At 33.9% G+C, this 27511-nt stretch overlaps 1 protein-coding gene and 1 pseudogene across 1 annotated transcript; both read left to right on the top strand.

Moving 5' to 3' along the window:
• Nucleotides 1-8277: 8277 nt before the first annotated feature.
• On the top strand, nucleotides 8278-9384 carry LOC120185657 (metallothiol transferase FosB-like). Its single transcript, XM_039189823.1, has 3 exons — nucleotides 8278-8564; nucleotides 8658-8763; nucleotides 9019-9384. Exons 1-3 carry the CDS (start codon nucleotides 8410-8412, stop codon nucleotides 9268-9270), a joined length of 513 nt encoding a protein of 170 aa, XP_039045754.1. The 5' UTR covers nucleotides 8278-8409; the 3' UTR covers nucleotides 9271-9384.
• A 15387-nt stretch (nucleotides 9385-24771) lies between these two features.
• Nucleotides 24772-26548, top strand: LOC120185774 (annotated as a pseudogene).
• The last annotated feature ends 963 nt before the right edge of the window (nucleotides 26549-27511 follow it).

Consider the following 27511-nt stretch of genomic DNA (forward strand, 5'->3'; position numbering starts at 1 on the left):
CAAAATTTTCAATTTTGCTCACTTTGTCGTTAAACTTCTCATGTCAACGATCATCCACTGTTGCCCTCATCATTGAACCCATCTCCGACCAGCAGTGGCTCACATCGCCACCTCCAATTGCACCGGCGTCGCCTCCCGATCAAAGCTTTACCCTTCACTATTGATGAAAGCTCGTTGTTCATCGAAAAATCATAGGAAATCGTTCGATGACTCACTGTTGATCTCAGTCGTCGTTGGACGATGACCGTCACCGCTAATACTAGCGTGTGCGTCAGGCCACCGCGATCAAAACCCTAGTGATCAATCGTCAAGGCTCCCTATCGTTCATCGTAGAGAAACTGTCGAAGGTTAGTCGGGAAACCAAAGCTTCCCATCAGTTTTCATCAATTTTCGGACACCCCGACCGTCATCGTCTCACCGCCGCTACTGCTGAAGTCATTTTTTCGACCAAAACCTAGTCTATTTACCCTTTCACCGTCGCTGCCTCTGTCAGTTGACCGTTCATCTAACCCCTGCATAGTGAAAAAAAAACTCAATCTATAAACTTGAATGAGCAAATTGAAAATTTTGAAAGTACGGTGAGTAAAATAGGAATTATATGAAAGTTCAATTATCAAATTTATAATTTACCCTTATTTTTTTAGGATATAAAACAATGTCATTTTTGTAGAGATTGTCATGTCATAACACCGTTAGCTATTTAACAGTTGAGTGACCAAAACAGGAGCACTTTTAAAGTTGAGTGCAGTTATCAACTTTGTAATTTAGCCTTAATTATATTCTCGATCTATGTTTAAAAAATTTGGCAAAAGGGTACCTGAGGCCCTCCACTTTTTCAGAAAAAAACCAATGTGACCCTCTATTTTTTTTCACTCAATGTGGCCCTCCAATTTAGAAAAAAAGATTCAATGTGGTCCTTTGACTAATATTTTTGTCGTTGACCGACGGGGTCATTACTTTGTGCTGATGGGGCCTTTTTTCTCTCAATCTAGACCTCCTATTTTTTTCTCTTCTATTTTGGTCACTAAATTTTAAAAGTTTTCAATTTAATCACTCAACTTGATTTATTTTATTAATATTTATGCATGATGTGACATTTTTTCTTTTCAACCAAAGATTTCTTTTTTCTCTTTCATTACCAGATTCAGTGAACCCATATTGAACTTGAAAAAATTGAAAAACTTGGGATGAGCTACTTGACCAAGTAATGAAAGGAAAAAAAAAAGAAATCTTTGGTTGAAAAGGAAGAAAAATATGAAATGAAAGGATAAAGGAGGAGAGTGGAGATTTGGAAATATATAAAGCAGATGGAATATTTTTTGTTAGGATCGAAGAGCTCAAATCAAACAACCGAAAAATGTGCAAAGGGGGTGAATTGATAAAAAAAATTAGGGAGTAAGAAGAGAAAAAGATAAGTCAATTAACACAAGGATTTATAGTGGTTCAACTTCTCAACTAAGTCTACCTCCACTACATTAGCTCCTCACTAAGGATTTTCTAACAAATTCACTAATTTGTTCTTTCTTTTTCAATGATCAAGAGTAACCTTTACAACTCCCTATATTTTCACTTGGCTGAGACAGAACCAAACCCCTTCTACAAAAGGATAAAAAAAGTAAACAAATAAACCTCTCAAAGGTAGGGTGTTTACCAAGAATTAAGCTCACACAAACACAATATTTACAAGATAAATGAAAATAAGAATGAGAAACTCTTCTCTTGTGTTTGATTGCTTTGATAAGTGTTTTAACCCTTCTTCAAGTGTCCTCAACTTGTATTTATATGTTGGAATGTTGTTGTGGCCGTGTAACACTCCCAATGTCACATTGACTTTTTAAAACAATGTTCTTACAAAATAACAAAACATTTGAACTTATATTAAGAAAATACAATAATATACTATTAAATTATGTTTCATTATAAAAATTTAAGGCAAAAATGTTTTTATGAACAGTACCGTGTACAATAATGAACAATACCATGAACAGTGCTACAGTGTACCTATACACTGCTACAGTGTACCGATGCATAAAAATATCGAATATAAATTATGCATCGATGCACTGCTACAGTACTTCAGCTCAAATTATATAAAACTCATAAAAAATAAACTTTCATCACTATACATTTACCATTTACATAAATACGTTTAAAACATTCCAAAACTTGATCAGAGCACACATACTTAATTTAAATACTTTGTTTACATGCCAACCTATTTATCACACAACAATACATACTGTATAATTTACTTATTATCTGATCTTCAAGTGGAGATATGTTGTTCTGTTGTCTAACCTTGTTTATATATATTCTCTGATCCTACGTGTGAAACACTCACACGCTAAGTCATCGACTTAGTGATGCATAATAATAATGATAATAAAACATATTGAAAATGTCATAATGAAATGCAATATCATGAAATCATATATTCAATCTATGCAAGTCATATAACCATGTATCTTACCCATGATCTTATTAAATTATCCATCATGAATTCACATCAATAAGTTCAATAGCCCATGATACAAGAATGAGAACCTGAGGTATGTGAGTACTGTGAGGTTGTGCACTATGTTGTCAGTCGTATAAATTTGCACCGAAGTGCCACGTAGAGTTTGTCCCGAAGGACCGCGTAGAAATGCACTGAAGTGCCACGTAGAATTGCACTGTAGTGCCATATAAAATTGTCCATAAGGACCACATAGAAATTCCTTAAGAATAATATACATATACTAAGGATCACGTAGGTGTCTCAAAAGACCTCATACATGTTCCAAAGAATACATATATGTCCTGAAGGACCGCGTAGACCCTCTACTCTTGGCATGCCAACTATACATATAGTTCTCATCTACATAACATAGGCTTTCATAATTCACATAGTTTATTTCATAGACATATCATTTCCATACCTTTATCACGTAACTCATATAACTTTTCCGGCATATTCATGTCACATAATGCATATGGTATGAACTCATATCATGTTTTATAATATGAAATGAATCATATATCAAAATATTAAATCTAGACTTATCACAAGTCTAGAACTGAATATATTTCTATAATCATGCTATGCATATACACTCACCTATATCTCTTTGCCTTTTCCTCGATCGATCTTACTTGTCACTTGTTCCAGGACTCATTTAGGCTCGATATCTACATAAACATAATTTCCGATATGATTGTCAAAAGCCTAAACCTTATAACTTGATACTAATAGCTTAAACGAATTTAAATGAATCAATATTCAATTTTCCTTTAGGGGTGTACCGATGCACTATGGGTGCATCGGTACACAAATTAGGTTCAAAATTCTCATGCATCGATGCACCCTTTAATGTATCGATGCACCTTCAAAATTGGTCTTAATGCATCGGTACCCACTCTTAGTGTACCGATGCACCTGTCAATAATAAACTGGTTTCACCTGAAAATCATCTACACTTCACCCAAATTTTCATGTATACAACCCTTATTATGCTACTAAACTCATCTATAACAACTTTAACTAATTTCTATCATTCCAACACTTTAGAATCTCCTATATTTCATCCAAATTCTTAAAGTTAAGAATCATACCCAATTTTTCATGTTATCCAAACTTTGATTTAACACTTATAACTTCTTATTCACAACTACGACAAGTCAATTTCAGCTTCTAAATCCATTTATAAGTCTTTATTCAAAATTTCACTTATCCACTTCTTAGCTTTAATCCTTCATAACTTACAAATCTTTGAGTTTCTAAAACATTTTTCATCTCCTTCATGTTTCCTAAGACTTCCTTAACCGAAACCATACTTAAATTTTAAGGATTAACCAAAAGAAATCCAACTTACCTTGGCTTGGGGCTTCACGTTGGAGAAGGAAAAGATGAAGAAGATAATTCTGGAAACTTATCTCCTCAAAACATGCTCCACATGGGTATTATAATACCCAATAATTATTATTTAATTATTTTCCTTGTTCAAAGACCCATTTACCCTTTTACTTCTCCTTCATTTGTTAATTCATCCTACACCAACATCTTTCAATTAATTCCTTCACTTTTCAATTTATCTAATTTGGTCATTGAATTTTAAAATATTACACTTTAATCACTAACCAGTATTGAGGATGTTACAGGCCATTTCTAACCATTGGGAGTGTTTTGGAGCCGTTGGAAATCAATTTTCGTGCAAAATAAAACTGCCCAGAATAGAGGGTATCGGTACTCCTAAAGGGAGTACCGATACTACATTTGTTATTTTTAAATCAACTAGTCGTTGGGGCCTGATGGTATCGATACTATGCCTAATGTATCGATACTACTATATAGAGTAGTATCGGTACCTCTTTGGGTATCGGTACCATTTTTGCATTATGGAATTTTAGCAATGCTGGTAGTATCGGTACTACCTATTGAGTATCGATACTTCCCTTACCTTTGGTATCGATACCATATGAACAATATCGGTACTATTCATGAGGTATCGATACTGTAAGAACAATATCGGTACTTCTTGTCCAGAAAATCATTTTATGCTCAATTCCACTTTTAAATGGACTTTGAATTATTTTTGAAAACTTTGAAAAACTTTAAATAAATTCAATTCAAGTCCAAAAACATTTTGCCATAAATTGTTATATCAAAATATAGTTCAACATTTTTTAATTTAATATTAAATTTGAGAATATTTTTTTGTTTCAATATATTTTTAAAATTTTAATTTAATTAATATTATTTTAATCATATATTAATGAAATAATAATAATAATAAATGTCACATCATACATAAATATTAATAAAATAAATCATGATTATCAAAACAGGAGTAATTCAAAAGTTGAGTGATAAAATTGAAAACTTTTAAAGTTTAGTGACTAAAATAGAAGAGAGAAGATAATTGAGTGATAAATGGTATAACTTATAACAACAGTAAATAGAAATAGGAGAGCCAGATTGAGAGGAAAAAAGACCCCATCAGCTTAAAGTAACAGTCACACTGGTTTTTTTTTTCTAAATTGGAGGGCCACATTAGTGCTTTTTTTCTAAATTGGAGGGCCACATTGAGTAAAAAAATGGAGAGCCACATTAGTTTTTTTTTAAAAAAAAAAGTTGAGGGCCTCAGCCATTATTTTTCCAAAAAATTTCAACGAACTTCTTGAACTACCAACTTATTGGTAAAATATTAATGTTTTGTGTCATGCGCACCACTCTTGAAACTGTCCAAAATTGCAAAATGTTGAATTATATATATATATATTCAAAGTTAAGGTAATTACATAGTAGTATCTACTTTAAATATTTTTAATCATCTGACAATAAATGTTTAATTATATTACTATAATTGTTGGTGTTTGAATCCTTAACCTTTAAAAACAATAATAATTTATTTAACCAGTAAAATAAATTGATTCTTGCTGTAAAAAATTAGAATTAGAATTGAAGTACCAAGTACAAATGTTGATAATTAAACTATTTATTAAATTATTGATTTTTTTATTCATGTGATGTGTATGTGTGGGGACGTTGAACAAGTATAGATTAATATATTTTAAATTATTTTAGTATTTAGATTTAAATAATTAGAATAAACTACAATATTTACTCATTAAATTATAGATTTGATTTTACTATGATCATTGATAAAAATTATCAATTAAACCATTAAATTATTCTTATAAAATGAAAATTTCAAAAATATAAATATTTGCGTAAATTTAGACCAAACCCATTCCTTGATTGAAGTAATATCTAATTTTCCTCGTGCATCTTCGTCAGCATTAGGGGTGTTCAAACCGGGTATTCGTATTTTTGGATACCCGAAGTATCTAGTATCTTATTCTTCGAATAGTATATTTTTTGGTTCGTGTCCTAACCCGGTAAGTCCAACTACTCGTTAGTCGGGTACTCGTAAAATTTGGATACCTACATTTTCAATTCACGAATACTCGGTTTATATATATTTTTTAAATTCAATTTTAAAAAATAACATATGAAACACATAAAATTTAAAATTTCATAATGCATAATCTATACACAAAATAAGTAATTTAAAGTTAAGTTTAAAAATTAATATATATATATATATATCGTGATTTTTCCTTCGAATCTTATATTAACAAATTAATATTTTTAAAAAATAAAACTTAAATAAACCTATAAAAAAGTAAGAATATATATATATATATATATATATATATATATATACTATGGAATTGGGTCGGGTACTCAATGATAAAAAATTAGACTCAAACCCGGCCTAATTACCCGAGAAAGATCATGAGTTAGATATTCAACGTGATCAAATAATTAATTTTAACGAACTACTCAATTTGTTTGAATTCGGGTCGGTAGGTCAACAGGGATGGAGTAATGGGGTAGGGTTTTTTAAACGTACCTAGTCAGCACGCAGTAATGAAGAAAATGACTTTGCACATTAGGAAGTAAAGAAAATAATGTGATTACGCTACTTGTTGACAATGACTTGTACTTTATTATGTTAATTTAATCCTATCCAACCAAAAATTAGGAGACAAGGTCTTTTCTAAAAATAATCAAGGCCTGTATAATAAATATATCTTATCAATCAGAGTAGGTGAAATTTTAAATAAAATATTAATTTTTATTTGAACATTCACAATCAAATAAATTTCTATAATTTAATTATAAAATTGTTAAATAAAAATTTAGTTGAGGCATTATTCAATTTTAAGATTTGTTTGATCATAATTTTTTAAATAATTAGTAAATTAAGATAATATTTCACTCAATTTTTTTTTAATTATCATCCAACTCATTCAAAACTAATTTATTATATAATATCATAATCAATGCATGTGTTATTAATTAGGGTTAACTATATGATTGATCATTTATATTTAGGTTTTATCCATTTTTTTCATTAAAAAATATAATATACGGTGACTTTCGATTTTATTTCATTATGATGTAGTCACCACGAGTAAACTTCCGTTGAACATTTTGGTATAATCACAAATTTGGTCTCCATTATTTATATATATTTTTAATTTAGTTTTATTTTAATTAAAATAAATCAAAATAGAGTTAATCTTCAAACTGAATGATGACACGTGATACCAGTGATACGGGTACAAAAACTAACAATTGCAAATTTTACCTAATTAACCAATTATAATTACGTCGTATATATGTCAGTACCCATTAATTTTTTTTACTTGTCTCTATTAATGTGGTTTGCTTTCAGAACGTAATACATGTATTTACAAACAAACGAACAAAACAAAAAGTAAAATAAAATAGGCCATGCATGTGCTAGTTGAGATCAAAATTAAGCAGAGTTTAGGCGATTCATGAATAATTGACGTAGAAATTAATTAGTAATTAGTAGTTAACTGATAAATTAAGAAAGAAACAATTTTTTTACTTATGGATTGAGAAGTAAAAAAAAATTAAGAAACAAGAAAGTTTTGGTAGTGAAAGACCTCCAGAGAAATCATAAAATCGAGAAGGCTGCTTGAAAGTTAGAGGATCGTATAAAAAAAACAACCTTCATATTTTTCTACTTCAGATAAATTTTAAAGACGTATTTTCTTAAAGGATAAGAATTGTAACACCTCGGAATCTAGAACTAATATATATATATATATATATATTAAAGGAAACTTATTGTTTAATCCAGAATCTCATGGACACACAAATTATAATTAATTTATGAATTATTAGTTGGACATTCAAATCTACTATATTTAGTCGTGAGTCATCTTCTCAATTTGATGGAATTAATTCATAAAAAATATTTAGTCTTTATAAAAAAAGACCTTAGTAAACGTAAGAAGTTTTAACAATAAAATTAATAATTGTTAACTATTTAAAATTCTGAAAAATAAGTCCTATTAACGTCATTAGTATTTTTCAACTTAAAATAAAATTAAAATCCCAATCCGAGCAAAATCAGATCTCGTATTTTACCTAATATTTAATTGTTTTTAATACAGTGGAAATATTCGGACAAAGGTTTGAGCAGGAAACGACAGGTCGCAAAGTCACACACAAAATCTGACAAGAAACCATTAAAAAAAATCAACAGCTTGCGTGTCCTACTTAGAATCTTGACCTGTGCTCATGATCATGATCCTAGTCAGCAAGTTAGTCTACGTGTCAAAGTAATCTCTTTCGAGGACACGTGTCTGCTTATAAAATCCTCCCATAGCTTATTTCCATGTATATATAAATCCCCTGTCCTGTTCCTTCTAATTATGGTTTATCCGTTTCGTTCATTCATTCATTCACTGCAAATCTTCAAAAAAAAAAAAAAAATTAGCAAATCATTTCTTTGATTGGTTTTCTAAACCATTCTATATTCTCTCGAAATTTTCATCATTTGTTTCTCGCGGCGGTTTGAATAATTTTTTTTCTCGGAAAAAGAGAAAATGAAGGAAAGTGTGGGAAATCCTCTTCACCTCAAATCTTTGAACCATATCTCTCTTGTGTGTAGATCGGTTGAGGAATCCATGAATTTCTATCAGAATGTTCTTGGATTTGTTCCAATCAGGAGGCCTGGATCATTCGACTTTAACGGGGCTTGGTAATCATTAAAAAGAAATTGTTCCTTCTCTTCTTTTCAAGCTTAATTTGCTCGATGAAATTCCCGAGTTAATTTTTTCTGGATATGATGCAGGTTGTTTGGACATGGAATTGGAATCCATCTGCTGCAATCAGAGAATCCTGAGAATAAGCCCATGAAAAAGAAAATCAATCCCAAGGATAATCACATTTCTTTTCAGGTTCATTTCTTCTCTCTCTCTCTCTCTCTCTCTCTCTCTCTCTGTTTCTGTTCAATTGTTCTTGATGATTATATAAAACTAGGTTTCGATGTTCCTTTTTAATCACGAAAATTGTGTTGCAATTTGATTGCTCTGAATTGGGATACGGTGATATGAACAAGAAGAAGATGGTTCAATTATAAATTATCAAGGAATTAGTCATGCCAGATATAACTTCGCAGCTTTTTTAACCAATCGATATATAAATTTGTTCAGTGTGAGAGCATGGGGTCGGTGGAGAAGAAGCTGAAGGAGATGGAAATAGAATACGTGCGGGAAATGGTGGAAGAAGGCGGGATCTACGTGGAACAACTCTTCTTCCACGACCCTGATGGGTTCATGATCGAGATATGCAACTGCGATAACCTGCCGGTCATCCCACTGGCTGGCGAGATGGTTCGATCCTGTTCCCGACTCAACCTGCAAGTGCTTCAGCGTCAGCAGATACACCAAGTGGTTCAGCAGTGATCACATTCATCCGAACAAAGCACACACCCCTTCTGCCTTATCCGTGTAATCATCCTATCTATGCATGTTTTTCCCTTAGTTATCTTGTAATAAAACACCGCAATGCAATCATGAGGGAAGTGACCATTTCGGTTAGCAAAATTTAATGCACAAGATGAAGCTACTTTTAGTTGATGACAATGAATCAGTTTGTTGTTTGGGATGGGACAAGAAATCTTACGTCCAGTTTTGTGCAGCTACTTCCAAGTGTATGATTTTCTTACCAGTAACTTTCAAAATGAATAGTCTTGTTCACTTCCGTTTATCTCCATTCATTCTTTCGTTTTCCCTTGTACCAAACACTTTATTTTTTCTTCTTTTGTCTTTCAAGGAACACCAGTAGCTACACATTGAGGTCTTTCTAGAAAATTCAAGTTCAATTAAAAAATTACAAGTTTTCTTAAATAACTCATGAAGATTGAGTTGAAAAAGAACATTGATTTAATCGAGTTTACAATTATAATTTTATTATCTAAATTTTAATTGATTTTATTTTAAAGTAAATATAAATATGGTTTATAATGTTATTTAATAAATTAAATAGTATTTAAAATTTTACGGTATAATATTGTTAAAAGATTTTTTAAAAAATTAAATTATTGACGCGAGAATTAAAAATATAAAATTGATAGAAAGACAATAGAATTTTTTTGTGAACCTTGAAAAGTCGGCCAACTTTAGTAAAGTAATAAACACAAATGGTCGTTTTTATCGAAATATAATTCTTACATTGTCAGCACATTTTCTTCTAATATTACTGATCTAGTTTTTATCAAAATATCATTTGTACATTGTCAGTACCTTTTCTTCTAATATTACTGATCTAACACCATTTCTAACAAGGCGCGGATATCCGAGCTGGCGCTATGTCAAGCGCGAGATTTCTGACACGTATGTAAGGTGCATATAATAATTTGTGTCTTTCCTTTAATACTCCAACCGTTCACCTCCCACATTTATGGGAACCCGTCTACCCCTCCCCTCTTCTTATAAATACCCCATCTCCTCTTCCCCAAACACAACCTCCAAACCACACTTAAATCTCAAATTCTCTCATTCTTCCGAGTATCAGTCTTTCTATTAAGAATGAAAAATATTTTTATTGTATTATAATAAATCAATAATTTATTAATTTATTAAATTTTATTATACTAATTTTTTATTAATTTTTGCAGTCATAAAATGGAAGGCGGTTTGCTACGTTTAGATAAGAATCATATCTCGAGGCATTTTGCTGATACGGTAACAATTTTAAATTCTGTTGTAATTTTAATTATTGTTAATGTTTTATTTATTTAATTTGTTTAGTATTAGTTTATATTTTAATTTCTATAATATTTATTAAATTAGGAGAGAGACTGTATATTAGATACATTCCTTTGTAACCTTAAGTTAGATATACCTACTCGTGTATGGTCGTATTTAGTCGAGGCTGGATTCTGTTACGTAGCAAAATATGAAGGGCATTGTAACCTTGAATCCAACCTTATTTCTTCTGTAACACCCCCAAACCGTATCCGGCCCGGATACGAATCGATGTGTCACATTGACTTTTCAAAGCACATACATTTATAAAAACCATGGTAAATTTAAACTTTTATTAACACAAAAGTCATATATACATACATTGATTTCTACATATTACAAAATTGATCAGAGCATGCATACTTTACGACTTTATTTACATGCCAACATATTTGATTCATAACCAAAACATACTATGTAAAGTACTTCTGATCTGATCATCACGCGAAGATATGATGTTGTACTGCTCCTAAAGCTGATCTTCTTGTTTCCCGGTACCTACGTGTAAATCACTTACACGCTAAGTCATAGACTTAGTGAGGCATAATCATATAATAAAGAATTTCTATCAATATGAACATACAATCTATTATTCAAATGCAATTATGTTCATTAAATCATAAACCAGTCATACAATATATACGAATCAATATCATGATGCTACCATATTAATATACAATTATGTCTGTCATATAATAATTTATTATCTCATGCACATAACAATATAAATAACATTACCATATTAAGATACAATTATATACATACTCTTTCTGTCCTTTATAAGCCCATATACACTAGTGAGAACTCAAGGTATACGAGTACTATGAGGTTGTGCACACATATGCTGTGACCACAACTTGTATAAAATCCACCAAGTGGCATATGAAATCTGTGTCCCGAAGGACCTATCCATATGTTTCAAAGAACATAGGTAACATTGTCCATATGTCTCGAAGAACATAGGTAAACTGTCCATATGTCTCGAAAGACATAAGTAACCCTCGACTCTTGGCATGCCAGCTATACCTCTAGCTCTCATTTTACATAACACGGGCATTATCATTTATGATAATTCATATCACTTATATCTCATAAACGTATTCACATATACATGTAATCACATAACTTATTTTCGCGTACTTCATGTCACTTTTCCTATGATTTCATAGATCATTGTCATATATTGCACATCACATATACTTATATTCACATAGTTAAATGTTATTGAACTCATTTCACTTTCCCAGATTATTACATAAGCATATAGTCTCATATGTCCTATCAATAATATAAGGATTTACTTATGTACTCATGTATACTCTTTCATATAATTTGCATAGTAATGCTATTTACTCATATCATATAATAATTTCATCTAAATCTCCCTCATTAAGTTTATACTACATGTTCATATAATCTCATTTTATCCTATAAGTAATTTCTACTCATCTTATCTCACTTTTCCAATTCACTCTCATAACTTATTTGTAACTGTTCACATGATTTAATTTCATTAATCTGAATTCATACAGATCATATAACCTATATTACTTATCTCACTTTATTTATACACTAGTGTAATCTATTTATTTAGTTAAATTTCACATGACTCCTATAATACTTTTTCATAAAGCTTTGTAGTTCTTCACTTTATAATCGTATACAGATCATAAAGTTTTGAATCACCACTTATGTTTATGTCCCATAATTTATATGTTATTCTCATAGAGTCTCATAACCTTTCTCGTGTAATCATTTATACCATATAATATAACTTGTACTTGGTTATCCTATGTTCACATATATCAAATGATTTTTTAGTTTTTAGCTTATGTAACATATTCATTTCATTCCTTATGTCCTTATCACATAACTTAATTTACATTCTTATATAATAATATAGGTCATTTGTACTATTTCACATGACTTATCACAGTAACATATATTTACACAAATTATATAACATACACAATAACATGTCAATACATACACTCATGCACACATATAAAACATAACAAACACATAATTCTATCTATGAATTAATGCATTTACCATCGGAAATAGACTTGTCACAAGTCTTATTTCCATTAAACATCATATACTGACTAATATGCACTCACTTAGATCTCTTTGCTTTTCCCTCAATCGTTCTTACTTCCCAAATGTTCCAGAATTGCTTTAGTCTCAGAATCTACATAAATATACATTTTAAGGCAATTATTAGATGTCTACATCTTGTAATTTGATACTAATAGCTTAAACGAATTTAATGAACCAATATTCATTTTTTCCTTTAGGGGTATCAATGCACTATGGGTGTATCGGTACACAAATTAGGTTTGAAATTTCTATGCATCGATGACTGCCAGTGTGTATCGATACACCCCTGAATATATCGATGCACTATGTAACAGTTCTTCAAAATTTTGTCTTAGTGCATCGATACATATTCATAGTGTATCGATACACTTGCCCAAAATAGGCTATTTTCACCCGAAATTCATCAATACTTCACCAAAATTTTCATGTATCGAACCCTTATTATGCTATCAAACTCATTTATAACCACCATAACTAATTTATATTATTTCTACACCTTATAACCTCTCATATTTCATCCAAATTCTTAAAACTAAGAATCTTACCACGTTTTCCATGTTATCCAAACTTAATTAAAACTCTTATAACTTCTTATTCTCATAGATGACAAGTCAAATTCAATCTCAAACTTTATTAAAGAACCCTCTTTCAAGATTTCACTTATTCCCCTTTTTAATTATCTTTATTCTCTTCATCTTATTGTTTCAAGACAATTTAAGCTCTCCTGAAGCTTAATTATTACTTAATAATCAAAACTCAACCTTAAATTTAATAAGAAATCAATTAACCAGAAACTCACCTTTATCTCTTGGCTTCCACACATGAAGAAGAAAGGAGAAGAAGAGAATTTTGGAAACTCACTTAGTTTCCCTCTCCCTCATGTGGTTAATATATATATAACCATACTTGATTATTTTCTTTACAAATGGCCATTTTGTCCTTCAATTCTTCCCTCTTTATAATTTAATCCTACACAACATTTTCATATAAGTCATTGAACTATTCCATTATTCTACATTATCCACTAAATTCTGAAATTTAACAATTTACTCACTAACCCAGTATTGAGGATGTTACATCTTCATTGGTTGAGAAGTGGAGACCAGAGACACACACATAACATCTTCCCAGTGGAGAGTGCACAATTACGCTGGAGAATATTTCCACGCATTTGGGGATTTCTGTAAATAGGGAGGATTTCTGGGGTGGCGCATGGTGACTGGCATTCCTTATGCGAGGAATATCTTGGAAGTGTCCCGCCTAATTTCAGCGGTGGTCTCGTTAAATTGGTTTGATACAAATTTCTAACATTTGAGTTGCGATACCTCCGAGGAGCAGGTTAAAATGTTTGTGCGTGCTTCCATATTACACTCATAGGAGGGCTCATGATGCTCGAAAAAACGCGCAACCAAATTCATTATATGTGGTTACGTCACCTCGCAAATTTTCATCATGCTGGCACACTCAATTGGGGCTTCGCAGTTTTGGTATTTCTGTAAAGGAAAATGTGTCGAGCTACTGACTATCGAAAAAATGCTATCATCAAATGTTTCATTCTTCTTCAGTCTTAGACATGATATCGCATACCCTTTATATGTCCTGTGATGAAAAACTCGTTGGTCTTCCCACTATTATTGAGGTAATTTCAATACTGATTTCGTATATAAATAATTTTGCTGAGTATATAATGAAAATTATTTCATTGAATAGGTGGTCAAGTGCAAGAAAAGATCATCAGGATTTACCTGATGAATTGGAAGAAATTAGGCTACTCATTGATCAGAAGGCTGGTATACATGCATGTATTTAAATATTATTATCTACTTTTAATTATCATTATATAATTAAAATATTATTTTGATAAGAATTATATATATATTTTTTTAGTTTCAATGGGATCTTTATTCTACTAAAAAAATGAGGATTTGCATCCCACATCACTTAAGAGGCTCATTAGATGTCAAGATGGCAGTGATCCCTCTGATATGTTATTCTATTGTCGAGTGGCATCCTACAAATCGCTTGCTCCGCCAATTTAGTTTTGTACAATCTATTTTGAAAGCAGCTAAGAATCTCGATGATTTTCATATCATCAATAGGCAGGGCAAAAAAGAAGTCGACTGGCTGCTGAAGCACATTGAGTGGGTAATGATATAAGAGGATCGACGTGGGTGCATTCCCATACAGAACCCATTTATGTGGATCATTACTGGGTTACAGAGGATTATTATGAGTGGTTCAACACGAACGGTAAACCGTTCCTACTTTTCGAGGAAACACGAAGAGGGCACATTCATCAACATCGACAAAGATATCCACCGTCGCAGCATCAATTTCCCCTGACTTGTGGACGGAGAGCAGGTGCTTCTGGCTCATTCTCAACTGCAACAGCGGAACTATTACAACAGCCACCGTCTACACCGTTGTACATTCTACAGCCGTTTCAGATGGCACAATAACCATATCATATGGCACCGCAACCATTTCAAATGCCACTGCAGTCAGGTCAGACGCCACCACTTCCATACCAAATGCCGCCGCCGCCGCAGAGTTTTATGACCCCTCTTGGCGGATATTATACTTTTATGTTTGCATATCCAACTTGGGGTTCATATGCTAGTTATTTAGAGTAATGCTTCACCGCATGCACATACATCTCCAGTGCAGTTTTTGCATTCATCGATGTCGGTGTTTTCGTAGTTTTCACAGTTTTCTGTGAGCGGTGGGATAGTCAGCCATACACCTACAGGGTCCTTATTCTATGGAGGTGCTACATCGTCACTCGTCCTTCATCAATAAAATGTATCCGCTCCTGATGATGATGATGATGATGATGAAAGTGAGGAGGTAGAACAAGTTATACGAAGAAATCCTCATCGACACAGACAACCACCGCCCTGCGGAATACATTCAAGACACCGAAATCGATAGAGTTATTTACTTCGTTACGTTTTTATTTAATTTTTTTTATTTACCAACAATTGTAAAGTTTTTATTTAAATATAGACTTTTTTTAATTTTTTTATTATTATATTTCTTATTTAATTATTCGAATTATTTTTATTATTTAGTTGTTTTTATTTTTTTAGTTGTATCGTTTTCTTGTTTTTAGTTTGTTCGAATTGTTTTTATTATTTAATTTCTTGAGTTTCCAATTAATTGGTGATGCTCAAACGACATTAATTGAAAGTAAATGACAATTAAATAACAGAAACTTTGATTTCATAAACAACAATTACATCAATCACAACATCAACAGTTACTTGTTGACAAAAGAGATGTACATTTTTCCTATTGTGTCCTAGGTTTCTACAATGCCTACATCTTCTGTTTTCTTTGGACGTCTCCCGAATATTTATATCACAATGAATTTGAGTGGATTTTGGACAATCGAGCTCCCTTAATAAGGACGAATATGGTACAATCGGAAGCTAATTTTGAACCATATCAGGGGCTTTCTCATTACCTATGGGGGGAACTCAAATTCATATACCTTAAACACTTCTGAAAGTTGGTATACGGGATCCACAAAACGGTTATAGTATTGACAGGTATGAGAGTAAACTGCTACGACATGAGACCATGGATACTTCAGAGCTTGAAAAAAGCTACAGTCACATCATCTGTCTTGTAGATTAACTCTGAACGAGTTAGCTTAAATCCCTTGAAGAGGTCGTGGCATCTCTGTGACACGAAATAATTCATGGGTTTTAGAGAAGATTGTTATAGACATTCCATTTGATGCAACAATTCTTTTTTGTAGATTTGTAACTAATCTTGGGTGATAGACATAACCGTTTTGCATCCAAGTTTGAGTTTGTCCCCCGAGCTTAGCAAAAAGCGCTCCCAAAAAAAATATATTGTTTTAACTAAAGTCATTACTAGTAAATGGTGTGCCCCTTTAAGGTCGAATTGATAGCGTCATCCAAGTTGGTCTTCATGTGTCCATATCGGTATCCACCATCATATGCATTTTCCACATTTCTTTGTTGATGAGGCTGATATAATCGTATCATTCCTCGTTATTTCCTTACAAATCTTAAAGCATGGACTCAAATGTTTCAGGTAATATTTTGTAACCTAAGCATCAAATATAGAACTTACTGTTAAGTTTTCATAAAAAAATTGAAAATGTTTGAGAAAAAAAAACATTTTGACATACCCATGCGCAGAAGTAATTGACACTCATCATTCTTCTTGAACCTTCCATGATAGCTAACAGTAATGTGTCGGATATAGTACCAATGTTGGATATAGGGTGGTTGCACATTGGACCTAAAGAATTCATTGTTGCATTGATCACAACTCCGCGATATGAAATGCCACATTGGACCCAAGAATCTATACATTCTCCTTCAACAAGGGCAAAAGCAACTGGAAGAATGTTACGATTACCATCTTGGATAACTGTCAATAGTAAAATTTACTTGTATTTTCCATACAAGAATGCCCTGTCGATTTGGACCACGGGCTTACGGTATTTCACATCATTAATGCACTGTGGATAAATCTAAAAAAATTGGTAGAATTAGCATCAATCGCGAAACACTCGATCATTTTAGTATGCATAGCAAATTTCGAAGTCGACAATTATCCTATAATTCAATCTGCGCACTACCCTAAACCAACTTGGTAGTTCATTGTAAGATGCATCTCATTCGTCGTAAAGTTTTTTAATGGCATTCTGCTTTGCCTTCCATGCTTTCTTGTATGAGACAGTATACCAATACTGCAATTGTATAGCTGAAATCAGCACCGCAATAACTATATGGGAGCTTGCTTTTACCATGAGCGTGATAGATTGGCAAATCATGTTGGAGTCCAAGTTGGGATGATCCTGGTTGATCCCTCCAGCACAACATGTGTGAGGACCGTTGTATATCGTTACTTCACATATATTATTTTTTCCTCTTCCTCTTCGATACACGAACCATCCAATTACATCCGTTATCATGCTGGACACAGTGACATATATACTTTTTGGTGGTGGAACGGTCTCTCTAGACTGAACATAATTACAAATATTGTAATTCTTAATTGCCATCATCATTTCTTCATTGCATGGAAATTTCATTCATTTATATAACTCAACATCATTGACTGATGTGTTAAATTTGTAGTCATCGACATTAGGCATATCCACAAATTCTAGCCCGTACATTGCACCATAGTCAACTTCATACACGTATGCTGGAGGTTCGGTGTGTACCGTATTTGTGGGAACTTCATCTACATCATCATCAGAGTCCATGTTTAACTGCAGTGATTCTGGCTGAACAAGTTATTCAGTTTCAGTATCATCTGCACCTGGTTTACGAAGAGGTTCTTCTGGTGGAGATAAGGGTTCATCCACGTTGTTGACATTTAGGTCGAACAAGCTGGTAGTTGTATGCCTTCCCCTTGAACTTGAAGGCATCTCGATATTGAGGTCGAAGAAGCTCACAGTTGAATGCCTCCCCCTGGAACTAGAAGGCATCGTGTCAAATGGGTACTGCACAGATTACTGCGTCGAAAGCATCTCCATATTCAGGTCAAAGAAATTGGCAGATGAATACCTTCCCCTTGAATTGGACGCGATGTTTCCATACTAATTGTTTGTGGAGCCACCTCGGTATAGATCGTAAAAAGTTGTTGATGAATGGCTCCCCATTGAACTTGATGGGATGACACAATTATGTGAATTTCCCATTAACGAGTTAAAATCATTACACATTACTTGAGTTGGGTTGTCAACTTGATCAGATTGTTAAGTCAGCCAATAGTGTAAGCATAATGACATACCACGAACAGCACACACTTCAATAAATTTCGCATACATCTGTGTATCGGTGTCTGAATATTGATTTTGATAATTAACAATCATAACAACCTCGTCATCGTTGGATAGTTTGAATGTTGTATAAGTTAATGAAAATATTGCAGGAAAATCTTCTAGTACTTCCAACATGAATCTTCTAGTACTTCCAACATGAATCTTCCTTGAAATTTTCGTTATCAGCTCCTCAAGAGTGATGTTTTTCTTGAAATATATTCTAATATAATGATTTGATGCGAAGACGATGCCGGTTTATTCTTCCAGAATTTCTCCAAGTAAACAATTATTGAAATACGCGTTATTTTGAGAGTTTGAAAGATTAAGAGTCTTATATCTGCAAAAACAATAGTTGAAATACGCCTAATTAAATAAATAGTATATGAATTAAAATATAAACTAATAAAAAATTACAAATTTTCACAATAATTTAAATAACATAATTTTTATATTGTTACAGTATCGGCAAAAATATCTCGATGTATTATCCCACTTTCCAATTTTACAATCACAAAAGAATACAAAAATAATTAGTACAATAACATTTATTCAAATAATCATATATAAAATAAATTTAATATAATAAAAAATAGTTTTACCTTACAAAAAAAATAGAAGGAATTGATAAAAGCAAAAATAAGCAAGTAATTTTGATGTGGTGATGTTTGCATAGATGGGGTTCTTATTTATAGGGGAGGTGGAGGGTTTAAAAAACCGAGCTTCTCGGGTGGTACCAATAATAGAAGGTGCAGATCATTATCCGCGCCTTACGTACATGTCAGAAATCCCGCGAAGGCGCAAATGACATCTGCGCCTCTCTTGACGTGACGCCAGCTCGAACAGAACCCTACGAAGGCGAGGATAGCGATCTGCGCTTTGTCAAAAATAGTACTATATCGATAATATTAAAAGAAATTATGTTTGACATATAATTATTAAGTTTATGAGTGATATTTCTGTAAAAACGCCACACAAATGGCGTCTAGGTGTAACACAAAACACATACTAAAAACGTACACAAAACAATAAAAAGAATAAAGGAAATGAACAGCAACAACTAAGAAGAATAAAAATAACCCAAGAGAAGTTAGCCTTCCACTTCTTACCCTTCATTCTTCAATCCAGAAAAAACACATTGATGAGAGCTGGGTAAGAAAACGAAGCAGAAATCGATCCTATCTTCAAACTCGAATCAGAGAACCAATAACTTTATGGTGGATCTACCCATCTCCGATCCATCACCGCCTGATGTTCAACAGTTCTCGGCTCCTCCTCAACCCAAAAGCGGTCTTCCATGCCATATTCCTTCTCAGCAGCTAAAAAGTGAACAACCATATTACCTTCTCTAGGAATAAGCCGAAAACAGCAGCTTTCGAAACATTATGTTCTTCTTTGTGCCTCCCAAATCAGTGAACCAATTTCAAAACGGTCAACTAAATTTGATAAAAGCTTGCAGATGACACTCCTGGAATCCCCTTCGATGATGACTTCTGTGAAACCCAGATCAGAAGCTAACTGGATAGCATGAATCGCCGTTTTCGTCTCCGCCATAAAAATAGAGGTAATATTCTTCACTCATCTTATGCATGCACCCAAGATTTGTCCCTCCGAATCTCTGCTGATGACTCCCGACCACGATTTATGTGTTGCATGTGAAAACCGGGCTTCAAAATTCACCTTGACGCAAAGGAGCTATAGGGGGAAACCATCGAACACTCGAAGTTGGCGTAGAAAAAACCCAGACGCGAATTCGCACTTGAAAAGTCCTGATTTTGGGTTCTAATTAACGTGGTAAGCTCTTCTCTCTGCAGAACTCTTCCTTGATGAATACATATATTCCTAGCATACCATAGAGCCCAAACTATTATTAATAACTTTGCATGTTTGTTTGTGTTGTTATGTGTAAACAACCAGTGCAACCAACTAACGCAGTCCGAATCTTCTTCTTCAATCGGCCAAAACACTTGCATGTCCCCCCAAACCTGTTTCGCTAGAATACATTTTCTTATAACATGAACCCTTGTTTCTGGACCACCGCCATAACTAGGACAAGAGGAATTGTTTGTAAATTTTTTAAAGCACAAATTTTGCAAAGATGGCATGTAATTCCACAAAAATTTCCAAATTTGAAGTTTAATTTTTCTTTGACAAGAACTGCCCCAAATAAATTTAAAAACGGCTAACTCTAAATTTGAAATATTAACATCATGAAATAACAATCTATAAGCGTTACGGACTGTGAACAAACATGTATTATCAGCGCTCCACACTCGAAAATCTTCTAAAGGGAATCTGGATAGAGGAATGCTAAGAATAAGATTCACCTCTTTTTCCATGAATACTCTTTGAATTAGCTCTTCGTTCCAATCTTTCGAGTTTGAATCAATTAGGTCAATTACCCTTTCAACGTTCGAGTTCAAAGGGGATTCCACACGCGTTACCACACAGCTTAGGAGCCAATAATCATTCCAAACAAATATAGTTGACCCTGAGCCTGCCCTCTACCGAAGCCCCATCTCCAACAACCCTCTCGCACTCCAGATACTTCGCCATATATGAGATGGACATGAGCCAAATGAGAACTAAGAAAATACCCATTAGGGAAATACTTTGCTCGGAGAAGTATTTCCATAAGAGAAGGCCGGTTTGTAAACAATCTCCATCCCTGCTTCGCCAAAAGTGCAACGTTAAACTTGGACATATCCCGAAAGGCTAGTCCACCTTGAGCTTTAGGATAACTCCATGTTTTCCACGTACACTAATGAATACCTTTCCCACTTTTAGAATTCTGCCACAAAAAAACGTGTTATAATGCTTTCTAATTCTGAACACACTTTCTGGTAAAAGAAAGCAATTTATAGCATATAACAGTAAAGCCTGAAGAACATATTTAACGAATACTTCTTTCCCACCCTGTGACAACGCCTTGATACTACAGCTCCTGATTCGAGCATAAAATCGGTCCTGGATATAGGCAAAAGCTCCCTGCTTATTCCTCCCTACAATAGCTGGCAAACCCATATATTTTTCCATGTTTGTCGAGCTCTGTACCTCAAAATTTTTCCTCGCATCATTTCTGTCCTCATTAGAAACATATGTGCTGAAGAAAAGACCCGATTTATCAAAATTAATTACTTGGCCTGAACATTCACCATAAAGACGAAGCATGTCTTTAAGGCGAGACGTCATTTCAACATTTGCTTTTCCAAATAGAAGGTTGTCATCTGCAAAGAATAAATGTGAAATAGATGGAGCATACCGATTTATGCGAACACCATGGAAGTGACCTGTGGAAACTGCTTGCCGAATGAGTAAGGAGAGCGCTTCTCCGCAAAATAAAAATAAGTAGGGACTAAGGGGGTCACCTTGCCTCAACCCTCTTCTCGGATAAAATCTATCTCCTTGGACTCCATTTTACTCATATACACCTCTTGACAAATTCCACCCAGATAGGAGAAAAAGCCCATTTTACTCATAATACTCCAAACAAAACCCCACTCAACCCGATCATAGGTTTTACTCATATCGAGCTTTAACGCGAAATAACAGACTTTGCCTTCACGCTTCCTTATAAAAGAATGAAGAAGATTGTAAGCAATAATTATGTTATCATATATAAGCCTCTCTGGAACAAAGGTGCTATGAGTTTCATCAATACATAAATGTAACGAATCCTGCATGCGAAATACCATCATTTTGAAATTATTTTGTATAACACATTGTATAGACTTATCGGTCGGAAATGAGACAAAAATCGTAGGTTATTCACCTTTGGGTAGAGGACAATGTGCGTATAATTGACCAACCTCGTATCATAGAGGTCCTGAATAAGAGCAATGCAAAAACTACAACTTTCTTACCAATGATATGCCAAAATTTATGGTAAAATAGAGCACCTAACCCAACTTCACCCGCTGCTTTCAACCTGTTTATAGATTTAATTGTCTGGGTCATGATCGCATGTAAATGTGTGTTATGGAATGTAAATCCGTGCAAGTATATACCATCGATGCAAGTAATATAGTAGTGAGTATCGTCTCCATAGGGATTGGGGGATTTCTTTAAAGCAAGCTATAACTAAGAATTAGGTGTCACTAACTAATCCTAAGTGTCTTAAGTCTAATGATATAAACAAGGGAAAATATGATGTGGCAGATGGTATGAACAAATGGAAAAATATGTTATGGAAAGAAATTTTTGTGAAGTGAACAAGAACTTTGTATAGTGGCAATAAATTTGTGCAAGAGTAAATAATAATAAAAATTGCTAAGGCAAGAAATATTTGAGTTCTGAATATAGACTGAAAACCTCACACAAACAGATTTCTTACGAAGCACTTGGGTTAGATTTGCTACGGCGAGAAATTATTATATGTCTAGGATGATCTAAGTACGCTATGTCTATGCTGCCCGACAGGATTTACTAGAAGTGTTCCTAGGCTATCTCTAGTAAGGAACCTGATAAAACTATTGCCACGACAATACCTTTCAGTGTAAACTGTGACCCTAGCCTATCAAATAAATGATATCCCTTTTAGTCATTTGAAATCCGCATTAGAACCTCACCATCCTGGATTTGCTCCCTTTTTCACTTATATCTAACCTAACTATCTCGATATTAGGCATCTACTCTTAAAAAAACGACTATCTCTCAATAACTCTAACAAAGACTAAGAATTTTATGCCATGTCATCAAAATATCTCTTAAAAGCTCTTACAATGCTACAACATAAAGTTAAAATAGTGAACTAAACAACATAAAACAAAAACATACTTAATCATCCATTAAACACAAAATAAAAACATCATCCCAACAAATCCAACATCAAGTAGAACAGTTTATGGTGTGGCTAAAATCATCCCAAAATATTCATTAAGTACAATCTCTTTAAAATATAAGAAATGAAGAACGAAGAGAAGAAAACTCTCTAAATAGAGTTGTTGTCGTGACGTCATACCACCACCATGACTGCTCCAGTGTGCTAGCCTCTCGCGAGGGCCTAGCCGCTACTCTGACGAAGCTCGGCTATGAAGGACACCAAGAATGGAAGAGTAAAACGATGGAGAAGAAGGTTTTGTAGCTGTCTTTCCAAAGCTTTTAGGGTAGGTAAAAGTGTCTCTTTGGAATCGTATGCATCATTTTCTATTTATAGTGGGGAATTTATAGGGTTTTGTGTCCTTTAAATTTCCTCAAATACCCTTAAATTCATGCCCAAAATGTGATATCATGGCAACTGGAAGTGGTCCTAAACTATTAACAGGGCAGGGGGTTCACATAAGGTGCATTGGACAACTGGTCGCACGACGTCAGTTACTTTGCCTTGTATTGCGTCCAGACTTGTAAGAAAAACTTGTCACGGTGAAAAATTTCTCACGGTCATCACCATCAATTCCTTTGGCCCTCGCTTTAAAATTGTCATGACAAATAATTCTCTCCTCAGTCATTTCCCATCACCTGCACAATCAAAATCAACACACAACCCTTCTCATTAGTAACATCAGTTTTATCTAGAAAAACTAGCCAGGACAAAACTTTCCACCACATGTAATGAAATGCCCTAAATGCATCTAACATGCTTATGACAATAGCCTTTAGACAATCAATAAATTAAGTAAAAAGACCTAAAATGTATTTTTTTAACAGAGTTATCTGGTCACTTCATCATAATTAAAAGGCCTAAGAAAATAGTTGTTAACATCATGCGAAATCATGATCTCAACACCCTATAGAATCCGATCATCTATATGAGAATCAGTTGAAGAAAATAATGTTTGAAAGTAATCTCTAGAAAGATGCTCCAGATCTGTGGAAAAAACAGTATTATCGTCTCCATTTTTTAGCCATTTGGCTTGAGCTCTACAGCTTCTCTTTGTCAGCTTCCATGTTTAACTACAGTTAAAACTCTATAAATTAATAATGTCAGGACCAGAGAAATTTATTAATTTAGAGAGTTATTAATTTATCGATAAATTAATAATTATTAATTTAAAGAGTTTTTAAGTAATTATACTGTACATACCAAACAAAAAGGCAAATTAGTTTATGCCTCTTAGAATTACGTTGCAGCGAACCTTGGGACTAACGTAAAGTAACTATTGTGTTCATATGCATTGGAAATCAATAATGACTTTTGAAGTACAGTAAATGTAAACAAGAGGAACAAATGTGTTCAATGTATTCTTAAGCAAGTTTAGCATATATAAATTACATGAATGTGTTAGAGTATTCAAACCATATCTCACAAGATGGCTTCTCATCTAAAAGGTGTTGCAAAATCAACTATGTCAGATCAAATACGTAAGGAGTTGTGTGAGTACAAGAGAGATAATCCTGCAAGCACACAAAAGACTTGCAGAGATGGCTTGAGGGAAAATTTCAGTTGAAGTTAGTCAAGGAACATATCAAACATACTTAAGCGGTCAGATGACTATCTCTGCTGAAATAGAAAAGGGAAGAGCAGAGATCAAAAGACACAAACCAGCAAAATATCCTGACATGGAGAAGGTTGTTTATGAGTGGTTTGTTTGGCGAGAGTGGGTCTGTTTGTACAAGACATGGTCTGTTGATGTACAAGACATGGAGCAGAAATTGGTATCGATTCGGGAGAAAATTGATCAGTTCCTATGAAAGATGTTTTCAATATGGATGAAACTGGGTGTTTTATAGGCTACAAGCTGATCATTCACTGGAAACAAAACAACTTGAAGGAAGAAAATAAGATAAAGAAAGGCTGACGGTAGTTATTTGTTGCAATGAAGATGGCTCTGAAAAAATCCCTCTATGGATTATTGGGAAATATACAAAGCCTCGTTGCTTCAAGAATGTCAACATGAATAGCTTGGATTGTCAGTATCGAGCTAACAAAAAAGCATGGATGACTAGTGTGCTTTTTGATGAATATGTTCGTTCATTTGACCAAATGATGCATGGTAGAAGAGTTCTACTTGTGGTGGATAATTGTCCAGCACATCCAAGAAATATTGAAGGGATAAGAAACGTTGAGTTGTTCTTCTTGCCACCCAACATGACATCAAAGGTTCAACCTGGCGATGCTGGGATAATAAGAGCTTTCAAGATGCATTACCGTAGAAGGTTTTACCGCAAAATATTGGAATGTTATGAGGTGGGACAATCTGATCCAGGGAAGATAAATGTCCTTGATGCTATCAATTTGGCAATCCCAGCTTGGACGATAGATGTTCGAAAAGAAACAATAGCGAATTGCTTCCGACACTGTAAAATTCGTTCAGCTAGCGACGTTGCAAGAAATTTGGATGAATCCACTTTTGATGAAGAAACTCAAGACCTCGAGACTATGATCAATCAATGTGGCTATCGTAATAAGATGGATATCGGCAATCTAATGAACTACCCAGGTGAAAATGAAGCATGTTCGGAGGTTCAGAGTTTAGAAGATATTTGTGGGTACTATCATTGAGAACAATGTAGAGGATGACGGAAAAGATGATACGGTGTCTTTGGAGCCTGTTACGCGAAAGGAAGCACTTATGGCATCGAACACTCTTCACAACTTTATGATACAATACAAAAATACAACACCTGAGCTATTGGATGCAATAAGAAAAGTTAGAGATGAGCTCCAAATAGACTTGAACTTTAAAGGAAAACAGACAACTATTGAATCATATTTCAATAGAGTGTAATATATTTTTTTCAATTTATATGAATTATTAATTTATGATTTTCTTGGGACCAAAAATTATAAAGGGATCTCACGAAAAATTATTATCTTATTATTTTATCGAGTTTTTCAATTTTTTACATTGGCCCAAGTCGGGACCGGACAAATTTATTATTTTAGAGAGTTTATTAATTTACCGAGTATTAATTTAAAGAGTTTATACTGTACAATTTTGTATCCATTATTTCGCCCAAAATATCATCCGTTGGTTGCTGCTCCACAAGATTTGCTAATCGTCTTTGTAGATTGGCTTGCGTTATGCGCTTCACACGACAGGTATGCTTAAAACAATTATCAAGCCCTTTACTGACGTGAACTAATTTATCCGTAACCAATCCCTCCGTTTCACCCCGAAGTCGTTTAACCTCATCCTCACATGTCTCATCAAGTAACTAAGCCGCTTCAAAACGGAAATGCTAGCGACGATAAGAGTTTGAGATCACCTTTGTACAAAGCAGAAGTTGACAGTGATCAGACAGTGTTTTGCAAATGTTGAAGAGAATACCTCAGGAAAAAGAAACCGCCAAGAATCATTCGCAGGCCCCTATCTAAACGTTCACGAATGTTATTCGCCACAGACCTTTCTCTTTCCCACGTGTACCAAACTCCAGAGTGCCCAATGTCAGACAAGCCACAATCATCAATTGCATCCTTAAATGCGAACATTTGTCTCTCACAGCGGATTAAACCTCTCTCTTTCTCAAACACATACAAAATCTCATTAAAGCCCCCAATCACAAGCCATGGAGTGTTCGGACTGTTATTTAAACTTCAAAGAAGATTCTATGATTATGAACGTCGTTACTCTTCGGGTGCACCATAAAACCTGTACATCTCCACTTTAACCCATCTACCTCATCAGTAATCAATGCATCAATATGAGAATTGACACTGAACGTAAAGAAACATTGAAGTTAGCCTTCCAAGCTAAGCATAAACCTCTTCAAGTGCCTTGAGAATCAACCTCTATACCATTAGCAAACCCGCAAAACTTCCTTCCTTTCGCCATTCTCGAACCCTGTAGCTTCATCTCCATGGAGAAAACTACAGAGGGATTAGTGTCCCTCAGCATATGGCGGAGACATCAAACTGTCTGAGGCATCCCCAAACCTCGGACGTTCCAACTCAAGAGTTTCATTGATGACAACTGGCCTGGGACGCCAAGCCTGCCGATAAGTTGACGTTAGGATCCACATCCCCAAACTGACTTGTTGACGATCGAAGACGAGCAAAATCGCCTCAGGCTCATTTTACTTCCGTAACCATGAGCTTGTTTCCAAACC

This window comes from Hibiscus syriacus, unplaced genomic scaffold, assembly GCF_006381635.1.
Source record: "Hibiscus syriacus cultivar Baekdansim isolate YM2019G1 unplaced genomic scaffold, ASM638163v2 tig00113124_pilon, whole genome shotgun sequence".
NCBI lineage: Eukaryota > Viridiplantae > Streptophyta > Magnoliopsida > Malvales > Malvaceae > Hibiscus > Hibiscus syriacus.

Coding starts and splice junctions, on each gene's coding strand:
- LOC120185657 (XM_039189823.1), top strand. CDS start 8,410: ATGAAGGAAAGTGTGGGAAATCCTCTTCACCTCAAATCTTTGAACCAT. Junction 8,565..8,657: donor TTCGACTTTAACGGGGCTTG/GTAATCATTAAA, acceptor GATATGATGCAG/GTTGTTTGGACATGGAATTG. Junction 8,764..9,018: donor ATAATCACATTTCTTTTCAG/GTTCATTTCTTC, acceptor AAATTTGTTCAG/TGTGAGAGCATGGGGTCGGT.